Raw genomic sequence first — 12211 nt, 5'->3', positions numbered from 1 at the left:
ATCCTGTAATAAATGCTGGAAGTGCAAGGGAAGAGAGGGGACCTTCTACCATATGTGGTGGGAATGCCAAAAGGTTAAAGGGTTCTGGGAGAGTGTGTATAATGAAATGAAGAAAATTTTAAGCTATACTTTTGTTAAAAAACCCGAGGCATTCCTGCTGGGATTGGTAGGAAGGGAGATAAAAAGGAAAGATTACAAGCTGTTTCAGTACGCAACAACGGCAGCAAGGGTCCTGTTAGCTAAAAATTGGAAATTAGAGGGTTTGCCGACAATTGAGGATTGGAGATCAAAATTACTAGATTATGTGGAGATGGATAAGATGACAGGGAAAATCAGATATATAAAAGACCAGAGGTTTGTAAAAGATTGGGAAAGTCTTACGAAATATCTGGAAAACTTAAGCGATGGACAGATAACACTAGTGGGTTTTAAGGGAGCTCTGTAAGAAGCAAAGGGTAATGTCTAAAGAAAAACAGATGAACTAGAACGATTAACGGCACTACAAAATAAGAAATGCGGAATTATTTGCCTTTATTAATACGGATGATTTGTGGAAAGGTTGAAGGAAGCCACTTTTAAAATATGTGTGATATTAAGTGGAATATTATAGTCTGTCTTGTATTTTGATTTATGTAAACTAATAAAAATTACACATGAAAAAAAAAATAGAAGTGCCAAAAGTCTGACTCAATATAAGGCATCTCCTTGTGTTGGTATACATAGTTGTTAAAACCGCTTCATGAGGCTTTTCCTTCTTTGCGTTCAGGAGGAACCGAAGAAAGTTTGCTTCACCTACGATCTTTTCTTGAACCTGGAGGGGAATCCGCCCGTCAACCACCTGCGCTGTGAGAAGCTGACCTTCAACAACCCCACCAAGGAATTTCGCCGAAAACTAATCAGGGCTGGTGGGGTGAGTAGCCAAGACAAGATTCACCCTGGTCTTTGCATGCTCAGTGTAATGACTATCTGCTGTTCTTTGGATCGCTCTAGCCAAAAGCTCATAGCAGAATGGGTTTTGTGAAGTGCTGTTACGCTTTTTATTTCTAGGCTGGGAAACAGAGTGAGGGTGATAGAGGTTTGTTGTGTGGTGCAGAGAAAATGACTGGATAATATGATAAAATGACTGGAAAATATGAAGAACAGAGGTTCTGACGAACGGATTATTAAAAACGTGTGAGGTAAACGGTGGAAGTCCTTTTTTAAAAAAAACACCAATTTATTTAAGGTAGATAAGGACCAGTGGCGTAGCGTGGGGGGTGCAGGGGGGGCCGGCCGCACTGGGCGCAACATCTGGGGGTAGGGTTAGGGGCGCAAATCCATGGGTTAGGGGGCGCAAATCCACGGGTTAGGGGGCGCAAATTGCTTGCCTTGCCCCGGGTGCTGACAACCCACGCTACGCCACTGATAAGGACAAGATGAAATTATACAATTGAATATAAATATAGATGGGAAACGGCTATGTATTGTGAGTACTTATCTACTTTTAAAATTTTTCACTTATGATCTTTTTCTTTTACTTCTTTATTCTTTCTTTGTTCTTTTTTCTGATATCTTATCTTTCATTTCACTGCTTTATTGTGAATAGCATTTTATAGAGGTATAAATAACTGTAAATATGATAAGAGACAAAATATTCTCTAATTCTTTTTCCTTGGTTAGATGTATTTTCTTTTTCTTTTGTATTTTCTTTTGTTGTGAATATGTATGTTTTCTAATTTGTACTTAATAAAAATATTATTTTTTAAAAAAGAAAATGACTGGATAGGGGATTTCTGGAATTTGCTGGCACAAAGGTGTGGAACAGCATTAATATCCAAGTTGTCTCTCCCTAGGTGGTGGTCATGCCAGAAGGTGCCGAAACAGTGTCCAGGCCCAGTCCTGACTACCCCATGTTACCCACAATACCGCTCTCTGCCTTCTCTGATCCGAAAAAGACCAAACCGCCCCATGGGTCAAAGGTGAGTCGCTTGGGAAGAGTGTGGGAACGTCCTTCCAAAATGATGAGGTCTAGAATCTTTCGTCGTTCCCATTCTGCAGAGACGCTAAAGCCCTCCGAAGAGGCATAGAATTATGTGCACACTACATATACCGTATTTTTTGCTCTATGAGACTCACTTTTTCCTTCCTAAAAAGTAAGGGGAAATGTGTGTGCGTCTTATGGAGCGAATGCAGGCTGCGCAGCTATCCCAGAAGCCAGAACAGCAAGAGGGATTGCTGCTTTTCGCTGCACAGCGATCCCTCTTTCTGTTCTGGCTTCTGAGATTCAGAATATTGTTTTCCTCCTCCAAAAACTAGGTGCGTCTTATGGTCTGGTGCGTCTTATAGAGCGAAAAATGCGGTATCCTTTTGGCCTCCACGTTGTATTATGGTTGAGTTGAACTAATGGCTGGTAATCACAGAGAATTGGGTCTCAGGTAAACTATGCAAACCTCCACTAGTCAAGGCCATTCAAGAGTGGGCCAGGCTGCTTTAGGAGGTGGTGGGCTCTCTCACTAGAGGTGTTGAAGTAGAAGAAGAAGAAGATTTGATATCCCGCCTTTCACTCCCTTTAAGGAGTCTCAAAGCGGCTAACATTCTCCTTTCCCTTCCTCCCCCACAACAAACACTAGTTAGCTAGTTTCTGTCTGTTTACCATTTTGCTTTCTTCTGAATTTGAAAGAACACGGCCACAGCGAGATACGACTTACCGTATTTTTCGCTGTATAAGACACACTTTTCCCCTCCTAAAAAGTAAGGGGAAATGTCCGTGCGTCTTATGGAGCGAATTGCAGGCTGCGCAGCTATCGCTGAAGCCAGAACAGCAAGAGGGAGAGCTGCGCAGCGAAAGCAGCAATCCCTCTTGCTGTTCTGACTTCTGGGACAGCCGCGCGAAGCCTCTTCAGGGCAACGGGAGGAACGCTTCGCTTCACTGGAGAGGCACTGCACAGATTCAAAATATTTTTTTTCTAGTTTTCCTCCTCTAAAACTAGGTGCGTCTTATGGTCGGGTGCGTCTTATAGAGCGAAAAATACGGTAACTGATTATCTGAATGCTTCCTGCATGGTGACTTTCCCTTTGGAGGAAGATTCCGTTTTCTCCGCAGAACCCAATCCTTTCTTACAGGACGGGATAATTAAACTTTGCTGGTCTTTACATTTCTCCACCGGTGCTTAGGAGGCCAACAAAGATGGCAGCAAAGCTTCCAAGCCACACAAGGTCACCCGGGAGCATCGCGAGAGGCCCAGGAAAGACTCGGAGAGCAAAAACTCCTCCAGAGACCTTGAAAGGGAGCCGGGTAAACCTGTGAAGGACTCCTCCAGGAAACCCGCTGAGAACAAGGTGCCCAAGGAGGAGAAGACCCTCCCGAAAGCTGCTTTCAAGGAGCCCAAGCTGGCTCTGAAGGAGCCCAAGCTGGAGAACACGTCGCCAAAGGGCGGTCCTCCACCGCCAGACATGAAGACTTCAAGCAAAAGGCCCTCTACGGTGGAGTCTCCAAAACCCAGTGCTAAGAAGCCGAAGAAGAGCAGCTCCAAAGGAGCCAAGACCGTCCCGGCAACGTCCCCTCGGACGTCGTCTTACGCCGAGAAGAAGCCAGCCAAGGAGAAGCCGAGCGCCAAAGTGGAGAAGATGAAAACGGAGACTGAAACCAAGGCGATCAAAAAACCCATGGAGGTGGCGGTGGCAGAGGACTCCAATTCCGAGGATGAAGCTTCTCTGAAGTCAGAGGTGAGGGGCCTTCAAGGCCAGGCAGGGCTGCACTGTATGGCGTCTGCTGAGTGTAGGCAATTACTGTATTTTTGGCTCTATAAGACTCACCTTTCCCCTCCTAAAAAGTAAGGGGAAATGTGTGTGCGTCTTATGGAGTGAATGCAGGCTGCGCAGCTATCCCAGAAGCCAGAACAGCAAGAGGGATTGCTGCTTTCACTGCGCAGCGATCCCTCTTGCTGTTCTGGCTTCTGAGATTCAGAATATTTGTTTTCTTGTTTTCCTCCTCCAAAAACCAGGTGCGTCTTGTGGTCTTATAGAGCAAAAAATATGGTAAATACAATCCATGCTGAAGACAGACCTGTTTGGACCTGGAGCTCTTGTTGAGTTTCAGTTCTACATCTGCCTTCTCTGCTGCCCTCTAGTCCTGCTGACATTTCTTCTTAGGGTTCGTAAAGGTTTTTCAGAATGCTGGGAAACCCTGGAGGTGAGGTACAATGATGGTTTCCCTCACTACCATCCTAAAATACTTAAGAAATGGCCAGTTCCCCCCCCCCCCCCTAAGATTCCAACCTGAGAAGGGCTCCTGGGGAGCTGAATGGTTTTTCGAAACTTTTTCTTTAATAATAATAATAATAAATTAATTTTATTTATATCCCGCCCTCCCCAGCCGAAGCCGGGCTCAGGGTGGCTAACAACAATAAAATAGTACAACATTCTAAAATCATTCCATTATAAAATTAATTCAAATCAAATTGACGGCAACCATTAGGCTAAAGTTCTGTGAAGATTGCCAAAGGAGGGAGTCAGGCTGTTCCCTGACCAAAGCCACTCTTTTCTTCAACATGCTCATGACATGCATGGCTCCTCCCAACCCCTTTCATAATTTTAATATTTTTATTATTCCTATGCCGACCGTCTGACCGGCTTGCCCCAGCCGCTCAACAAATATTAAAAATGCAATGAAACTTAAAAACCTAATTGCAACCACCACATTGGCTGTCCCAAGGAAGCCCAAGCACAGACTAGACCAGGGTCGGCAAGGTTTACCTCGCCTGGGCCGGTTCACTCCAGCAGAGAGGAGAGCCCTCCGTGGGCCACGATTTCTGGCATCTGCGTCTGTGCAGACGCGATTTCCAGCACCGCAGAAGCGAGCTCCTGTGCTGATTTAGCGCAGCGGGCGGGGAATCGCCGAGTGGGCAGCTCAGTTGGGGGGGGCGACTCGTGGGCTGGTTAAACGACCCCCATGGGCCGCTTGTGGCCCATGGGCCTTAGGTTTGGGTTTGATATCCCGCTTTATCACTACCCGAAGGAGTCTCAAAGCAGCTAACATTCTCCTTTCCCTTCCTCACCCACAACAAACACTCTGTGAGGTGAGTGGGGCTGAGAGACTTCAAAGAAGTGTGACTAGCCCAAAGTCATCCAGCAGCTGCATGTGGAGGAGCGGAGAGGCGAACCCGGTTCCCCAGATCACGAGTCCACCGCTCTTAACCACTACACCACACTGGCTCTCCAGTGTGACCCCTGGGCTAGATCCTGGGCTAGACCCTGGTCACTTTAGCTTGTAATCTGCCCTGGGGGGCCCCATGGTCCATAGTGCCACCCCATACTCCCTCATTCTTACAACATGTTCCAGAACTGAGTCATGGAAGAAGGTCTGGGGTTCCACCCTGGGAAACCTTGGCTCCAGTCAAGCCGCCCACACACCACCCTCGGGCTCAGGGTGGATTTGATTTAAATTACAGTGGTACCTCTGGTTACGTACTTAATTCGTTCCAGAGGTCCGTTGTTAACCTGAAACTGTTCTTAACCTGAAGCACCACTTTAGCTAATGGGGCCTCCTGCTGCTGCCACACCGCCGCCACGCAATTTCTGTTCTCATCCTGAAGCAAAGTTCTTAACCCGAGGTAATATTTCTGGGTTAGCGGAGTCTGTAACCTGAAGCATCTGTAACCTGAGGTACCACTGTAATCGATTTAAATCACTAGTCAGTACATCTTCCTTTTACAGAAAGACTCATTCTTGCTGGTTTAATCTTACTATTTACAACCAGACAAAGGTTTCATTTTTGGAATAATAAAATTTCAGAGTAGCTTTTACAGTTATATAAAAAAATTACTGATTTGGTTATACTATTAGAAATACTATATTATTATTGTGAGGTTTTATAAGTTAACTGTTTATATTTGGACAACTTTCCTGCTGTACTTTATTGGAAGGAGAAAAACAATCTTTTCCTTAGTAACAATTTAAACTATCTATTTAACTAAGAACTGTAACATTATAGCATTTGTATCCATGTTTGTTAACTGATGTGGTTAAACCATTAAAAAAAAAAAAGACTGAGTTTTAGCACACATGAAAAACTTGAAACAAATCCTTATTTCCTGATGAATAGCCTTTGGACTATAATTTAACTTAAATGGAAAACTATCTTTAGAAATATTTTTTTTCTCTAAAAGCATTTTATTTAAAAAATCCAGTTTAAATAATAAAAAAATCTGATTCAAATTTTTAAAAATACTTTTTTTTATTTTTCATTGATTTTTCTCCACCCTACTCTGGCTCACAGCGGGTGGCGCTATGGGTAAAACCTCAGCGCCTAGGACTTGCCGATCGCATGGTCGGCGGTTCGAATCCCCGCAGCGGGGTGCGCTCCCATCATTCGGTCCCAGCGCCTGCCAACCTAGCAGTTCCAAAGCACCTCCGGGTGCAAGTAGATAAATAGGGACCGCTTACCAGCGGGAAGGTAAACGGTGTTCCATGTGCTGCGCTGGCTCGCCAGATGCAGCTTGTCACGCTGGCCACGTGCCCCGGAAGTGTCTTTGGACAGCGCTGGCTCCCGGCCTATAGAGTGAGATGAGCACACAACCCTAGAGTCTGGCAAGACTGGCCCGAACGGGCAGGGGTACCTTTACCTTTACTCTGACTCTTACACCTTAAGTCACCCATAAACAAAAAAGGAAAGAGAGATAGGAATGCTTCCAAAGTAAGGAAATGAATAAAGAAAAAAGAGTGAGAGGAGGACAACCTTACAGGGTTGGGGGGGGGGGAGAGAAAAAACTTAGTAGCAATGAAAGGTAAAGGGACCCCTGACCATTAGGTCCAGTTGTAACCGACTCTGGCGTTGCGGTGCTCATCTTGCTTTACTGGCCGAGGGAGCCGGTGTACAGCTTCCAGGTCATGGGACAGCAGGACTAAGCCGCTTCTGGCGAACCAGAGCAGCGCGCGGAAACGCCGTTTACCTTCCCGCCAGAGCAGTACCTATTTATCTACTTGCACTTTGACGTGCTTTCGAACTGCTAGGTTGGCAGGAGCAGGGACCGAGCAACCGGAGCTCACCCCGTCACGGGGATTCGAACCGCCGACCTTCTGATCGGCAAGTCCCAGGCTCTGTGGTTTAACCCACAGCGCCTATTACAGCTGTGTCCCCCCCAAAAAACAACAACAAGAGGATCCAACTTATCCCTGTCTTTCTTAAGTCCTGAGAAGAAGCTTGACCAGACTTCCAAGTCTGTGATGTAATCCTCTTGGTTACTAAAGGACAAAACTGAAGAACCTTCCATGGGAAATACAAGAAATTGGGCTGGGCTGCCATCTCTCTCTCTGCCATTCCGCTGTACGGACCAAAGGGTTGGAACTAATTCTCTCTCTTCCTTCTTCCTTTCTCTCTGCCGACTGAAGTCTGTCCCGTCCAGCCCTTCCAACTCCAGCTCCAGCTCCGACTCCAGCTCCGACTCTGATTTCGAGCCATCTCAGAACCACAGCCAAGGTGCGTTGCTGTTTGGAAATCTCACGTGAGTCTTGGTGTCAATTAAGCCTATGATGCCTCCCCTCCCCAAGTGTGAGGTTTTTGTTTGTCATGCTGGCCCAAAAATAGCCACCGGTTCATAAAACCCGGCACTCAACATTGTGCTTCCTGAATGTTGAAAACACTTAGATAAAGGCACAGAAAAGCTTGACAAGGGCTGATGTCAGTCAAGTGATTGAGCTGGAAAACTGGAAGCATCCAGTTTAGGCCCCCTTAGGTGGTCCAGTGGACCATAAAGAAGGCTGATTGCCGAAGAATGGATGCTTTTGAATTCTGGTGCTGGAGGAGACTCTTGAGAGTCCCGTGGACTGCAAGAAGATCAAACCTCTCCATTCTGAAGGAAATCAGCCCTGAGTGCTCACTGGAAGGACAGATCCTGAAGCTGAGGCTCCAAGACTTTGGCCACCTCAGGAGAAGAGAAGACTCCCTGGAAAAGACCCTGATGTTGGGAAAGATGGAGGGCACAAGGAGAAGGGGACGACGGAGGACGAGATGGTGGGACAGTGTTTTCGAAGCTACAAACATGAGTCTGACCGAACTGCGGGAGGCAGTGGAAGACAGGAGGGCCTGGTGTGCTCTGGTCCAGGGGGTCACGAAGAGTCGGACACGACTAAACGACTGAACAACAACAGGTGGTCCAGGGCAAGTCATTCTCTTTCAGCCTCAGTTGGTGCTGAACTTAGCACAACCCTGCAAAGTAGTTCAGCACCAACTGAGGCTGAGAGACAGTCACTTGCCCTGGGCCACCTAAGGGGGACTAAACTGGGCCCTTCCAGTTTTCCAGCTCAGTCTCTTGACTGACGACAGCCCTTGTCAAGGTTTTCCTGTGTCTTTAGTTAAGTAGCTTCCTTTTTTAAAATACCGCCGCTGTAGAAAGTCGTGCCACTTGGCTAGACATATACCCGACAGCTTCACCAGTTCCCCGAAAACCCCAGACAGCTGCTGTCTGCCAGCAGAGACCAACCTCCTCCAACCCTGCGGGCTCCCGGTGTTTCAGTCAGCATGGCCGGTCATCGAAGAGTTGCAAAAATAATTGCTCGCCTGAGGGAATCTTTAGAAAAGTTGCTGCTTTTCCCACCTCCCTTCGCAAAAAAGGCCATGTTGGGCTAGCAAAACACTGCTAGGGCAGGAACTGATTTGCAAGGTTAGCCATGGTGTGCTTGACTCGCTTTGCCTATATCCTTTCCACCTGGCACAATTTCGCCACAATTAGGTGCAGTAATACGGCTGGGGGGGGGGGGAGAGAATATTCTGCTTTGGCCAGATGTTGCAGGTGTTGAGCTTCTCAAATTGTTCATCTCTGGTTACTTGGGAAGCAGATAGTTGCGTGTTCACCCCACCCCTGGTGGGAACCATAACAGGGGTGCTCTTCTGGGGGTTATCAACAAACGGAAGCAAATGTGGGTGTACGTCAGGAGCAGCAGTGGTGATAAGTGATATGTTTCTAGCCTTTGAGGCTGTAAAGGTGATAGTCCTGACTGATAAAAACAAATCGTTAGTATTAATTCTGCGATTTTTTGGTACTAAACAATAATACTTAAAACAAAAAAATTCCTTCCAGTAGCACCTTAAAGACCAACTAAGTCAGTTCTTGGTATGAGCTTTCGTGTGCATGCACACTTCTTCAGATACACTGAAACAGAAGTTTCCAGACCCTTCTATATAGTGAGAAGTTGGGGAGGGGTATTACTCAGAAGGGTGGTGGGAATGGGTGATTGGCAGGTAGCTGTGATGAGCCTGTTGACGACTCTTAACGACTGCAATAGGTCTTACAGGAAGAAGCAAGGGGTGAAATACTTAGTATTTGTCAAGTGCTTCTCTAAAGTGTTTTGCATTATCTTGCTGTAATCCCTACAACAAACTTGCGAGGTAGGTCAGTGTGATCCCCGGATGGTTTGACGGGTCTGAGAGAAAACGTCTTGCCTGAGTCTGCCTTTGCCACAGGTCTGTGGCAGATGCAAGATTTGAAATGAGGACTTCCCGAATCACAGCGCCATCTCTCCACTGCTATGTCAAATCACCTCTCTGACATACGTGCTTGCCTCTTCTTCTCTCTCCCACCCCCCTTAAAAATGAATTCAGGACACAAGCTGATGGATGGGTTAACTGGCGTGCAGGTGGGGGCACCCAAGGGAGAAGGCAGAGCCATGTGATCACCAGTCTTGGAGCGGACAGCTTCAAATAGTCAAATGTTTGCAACCTTCTCTCTTCCTGGAATCCTGAAGACAGTCTTCCAAGCTTCTACTGCTTGGGTGGGAGACCTTTGGCTCTCCATATGCCTCTAAACTGGGACGCGGGTGGTGCTGTGGGTTAAACCACAGACCCTAGGACTTGCTGATCAGAAGGTCGGCGGTTCGAATCCCCGCGAAGGGGTGCGCTCCCGTTGCTCAGTCCCTGCTCCTGCCCACCTAGCAGTTCGAAAGCACATCCAAGTGCAAGTAGATAAATAGGTACCGCTCCAGCAGGAAGGTAAACGGCGTTTCCGTGCACTGCTCTGGTTCTCCAGAAGTGGCTTAGTCCTGCTGGCCATATGACCTGTACGCCGGCTCCCTCGGCCAATAAAGCGAGATGAGCGCCACAACCCCAGAGTCGGCCACGACTGGACCTAATGGTCAGGGGTCCTTTACCTTTATGTCTCTAAACTACACCTCCCACCAGTCATCTCTGGCCATTGGCCATTCTTGCTAGGACTTGTGGGGGTTGTAGTTGAGTGTCTGGAGAGCTAAAGATTCCCCACTCTTGCTGTACTTTGCTCCTTGTATCACACTTAACTACCACCACCATTGTAGGTGCAACAAACAGAGCAACTGTCCGCACGTAAAAGAGCCTCCACAGATGTAAACAAGGTTTATTTATGACAGGCTTCCCAATGGTGTTTAAAATTCTGTGGACAAGTATTTTGGAGGCAGGGAACTTGTTGTTACAATGGAACCTCGGTTTTCGAGCATCTCGGAAGCCAGACATTTCGGTTTCCGAACCCCAAAAACTTGGAAATAATCGCGCCTCGGAAGTCAAATGGCTTGCAAGGCGCGTTTCTCAATTTTCTCCAATGAAATTGCCTACCGTCCATTGTATCTCAATCGTTGAATGTTTCAGAAGCTGAATAATCTTCTGGAACGGATTACGTTCAACAACTGAGGTTCCACTGTAGAAGGTTTCTAAACCCGTTTCTTTTTGTTCTGAAATGTCTGGTGGTAACACAGTGATTTTGCTGTCAAACCGGAGAGATGGGAGGGGACTTGGTAGAGTCGCAAAATGTCTGCTTGCTTGTGGGGCAGACCCAACCCACCAGTGGCCCTCTATGCTGTATGAATGCCCCTTTTCCTCCGAATTGTGTCCCGTGGCTCAACAGCCACCCTGTTTACTGTTCTAGACAGGTAGAACAACGAGCTAAACAGGCCTTGTGGTGGGCCACTCTCCCTGTCTTGCGATCAGGCTGTGTTTGGCTTGGGGAGCTCTCAAACTGTGCCACCCCTGTGTACAGGAACTGAAAAAAGCCCAAACGGACAGTGCCTGGTAAGCAGCCCAGCACAACTCCGCTTAGCGTTGAACCTGTGTTTCCCTGTCCTGTGTCCATTTTTAAACTGGCTTTCCTGGTTTCTGAACCCCAGGGCCTCTACGCTCCATGGTCGAGGACTTGCAGTCAGAAGAGTCTGACGATGATGACAGTTCTTCCGGGGAAGAGCCGGCGGTCAAGGCAGCTCCCATCAGCAGGGATGCGAGGTGAGAGCAGCCCGGGTTTATTTATGTGCTGTTTTTGCCTGTGTTTAAGGCAATCAGGGACGCGGGTGGCGCTGTGGGTTAAACCACAGAATCTAGGGCTTGCTGATCGTAAGGTCGGCGGTTCGAATCCCCGCGGCGGGGTGAGCTCCCGTCGTTCGGTCCCTGCTCCTGCCCACCTAGCAGTTCGAAAGCACATCAAAGTGCAAGTAGATAAATAAGAACCGCTTTCTAGCGGGAAGGTAAACGGCGTTTCCGTGTGCGGCGCTGGTGCTGGCTCGCCAGATGCAGCTTCGTCACGCTTGCCACGTGACCCGGAAGTGGCTTCGGACAGCGCCGGCTCCCGGCCCTTTGAGCGAGATGAGCTCGCAACCCTAGAGTCGGTCACGACTGGTCCTGTCGGGCAGGGGTACCTTTACCTTTAAGGCGATCATGGTCCCCCAAAGCAGCTCACAGTCCGGCTTACAGAAACACAGAATGAAAGGCGGGGGGGACAGGTAGAGAAGGGACTTCAGTCCTCAAGGCCAGAACTGTTGGGGCCACCTGACCTTCCAGTGGTTTTGTTTGAACAGCAGTTGTTAGCTCTTGTACATTTGGCTGATGAATGGGGTCAGGGTGGCCTTTCCCCCTCCCTTCTGCAGCCTCAGAGTAGCTGACTGTTGGCACACACTACTCTCTCTGGCAAGGAGGGAGTCAGGGGAGTCTCTTTCCCTGCAGCCTTCTTTTCTGGCTGGTGGTTGGGGCTAGGGTGGTCTCCCAGGCAAGAGGGGGAGCAGCCCCTGGCAGCTTGGTTCGCGAAGCCAGAGTTCACTGCCCTTCTTTTCTGCCTTTCCAGCACAACAGTCGCATGCAATTGGCTGTCTTTTGTGTAGCTGTTGCCTAAAGCAAACAAAAGACGTGGGGGTCAAGCTTTCGTGACTTATTTGACCTGAACAGATTGTTCAGGGTTCTCATAAGAGCAGGTCTTGGGGCACGTCGAGTTTTAGCCAGTTACTC

The 12211-nt window shown here is 47.8% G+C and overlaps 1 protein-coding gene across 1 annotated transcript in view; it reads left to right on the top strand.

Annotated features, from left to right (window-relative positions):
- MLLT1 (MLLT1 super elongation complex subunit) overlaps positions 1-12211 on the top strand; it is a 35366-nt gene that overhangs the window by 10768 nt on the left and 12387 nt on the right. Inside the window, exons 4-8 of the mRNA XM_083720498.1 lie at positions 767-910; positions 1833-1958; positions 3154-3705; positions 7369-7456; positions 11107-11218. Coding sequence (XP_083576624.1) covers positions 767-910; positions 1833-1958; positions 3154-3705; positions 7369-7456; positions 11107-11218 — 1022 coding nt within the window. The remainder of the gene's footprint in view (positions 1-766; positions 911-1832; positions 1959-3153; positions 3706-7368; positions 7457-11106; positions 11219-12211) is intronic.

This window comes from Podarcis gaigeae (assembly GCF_964106915.1).
Source record: "Podarcis gaigeae genome assembly, chromosome: 18".
In the NCBI taxonomy this organism is placed as follows: domain Eukaryota; kingdom Metazoa; phylum Chordata; class Lepidosauria; order Squamata; family Lacertidae; genus Podarcis; species Podarcis gaigeae.
Note: the sequence above shows the minus strand (reverse complement) of the source record. Positions and strands in the feature narration are given on the sequence as shown.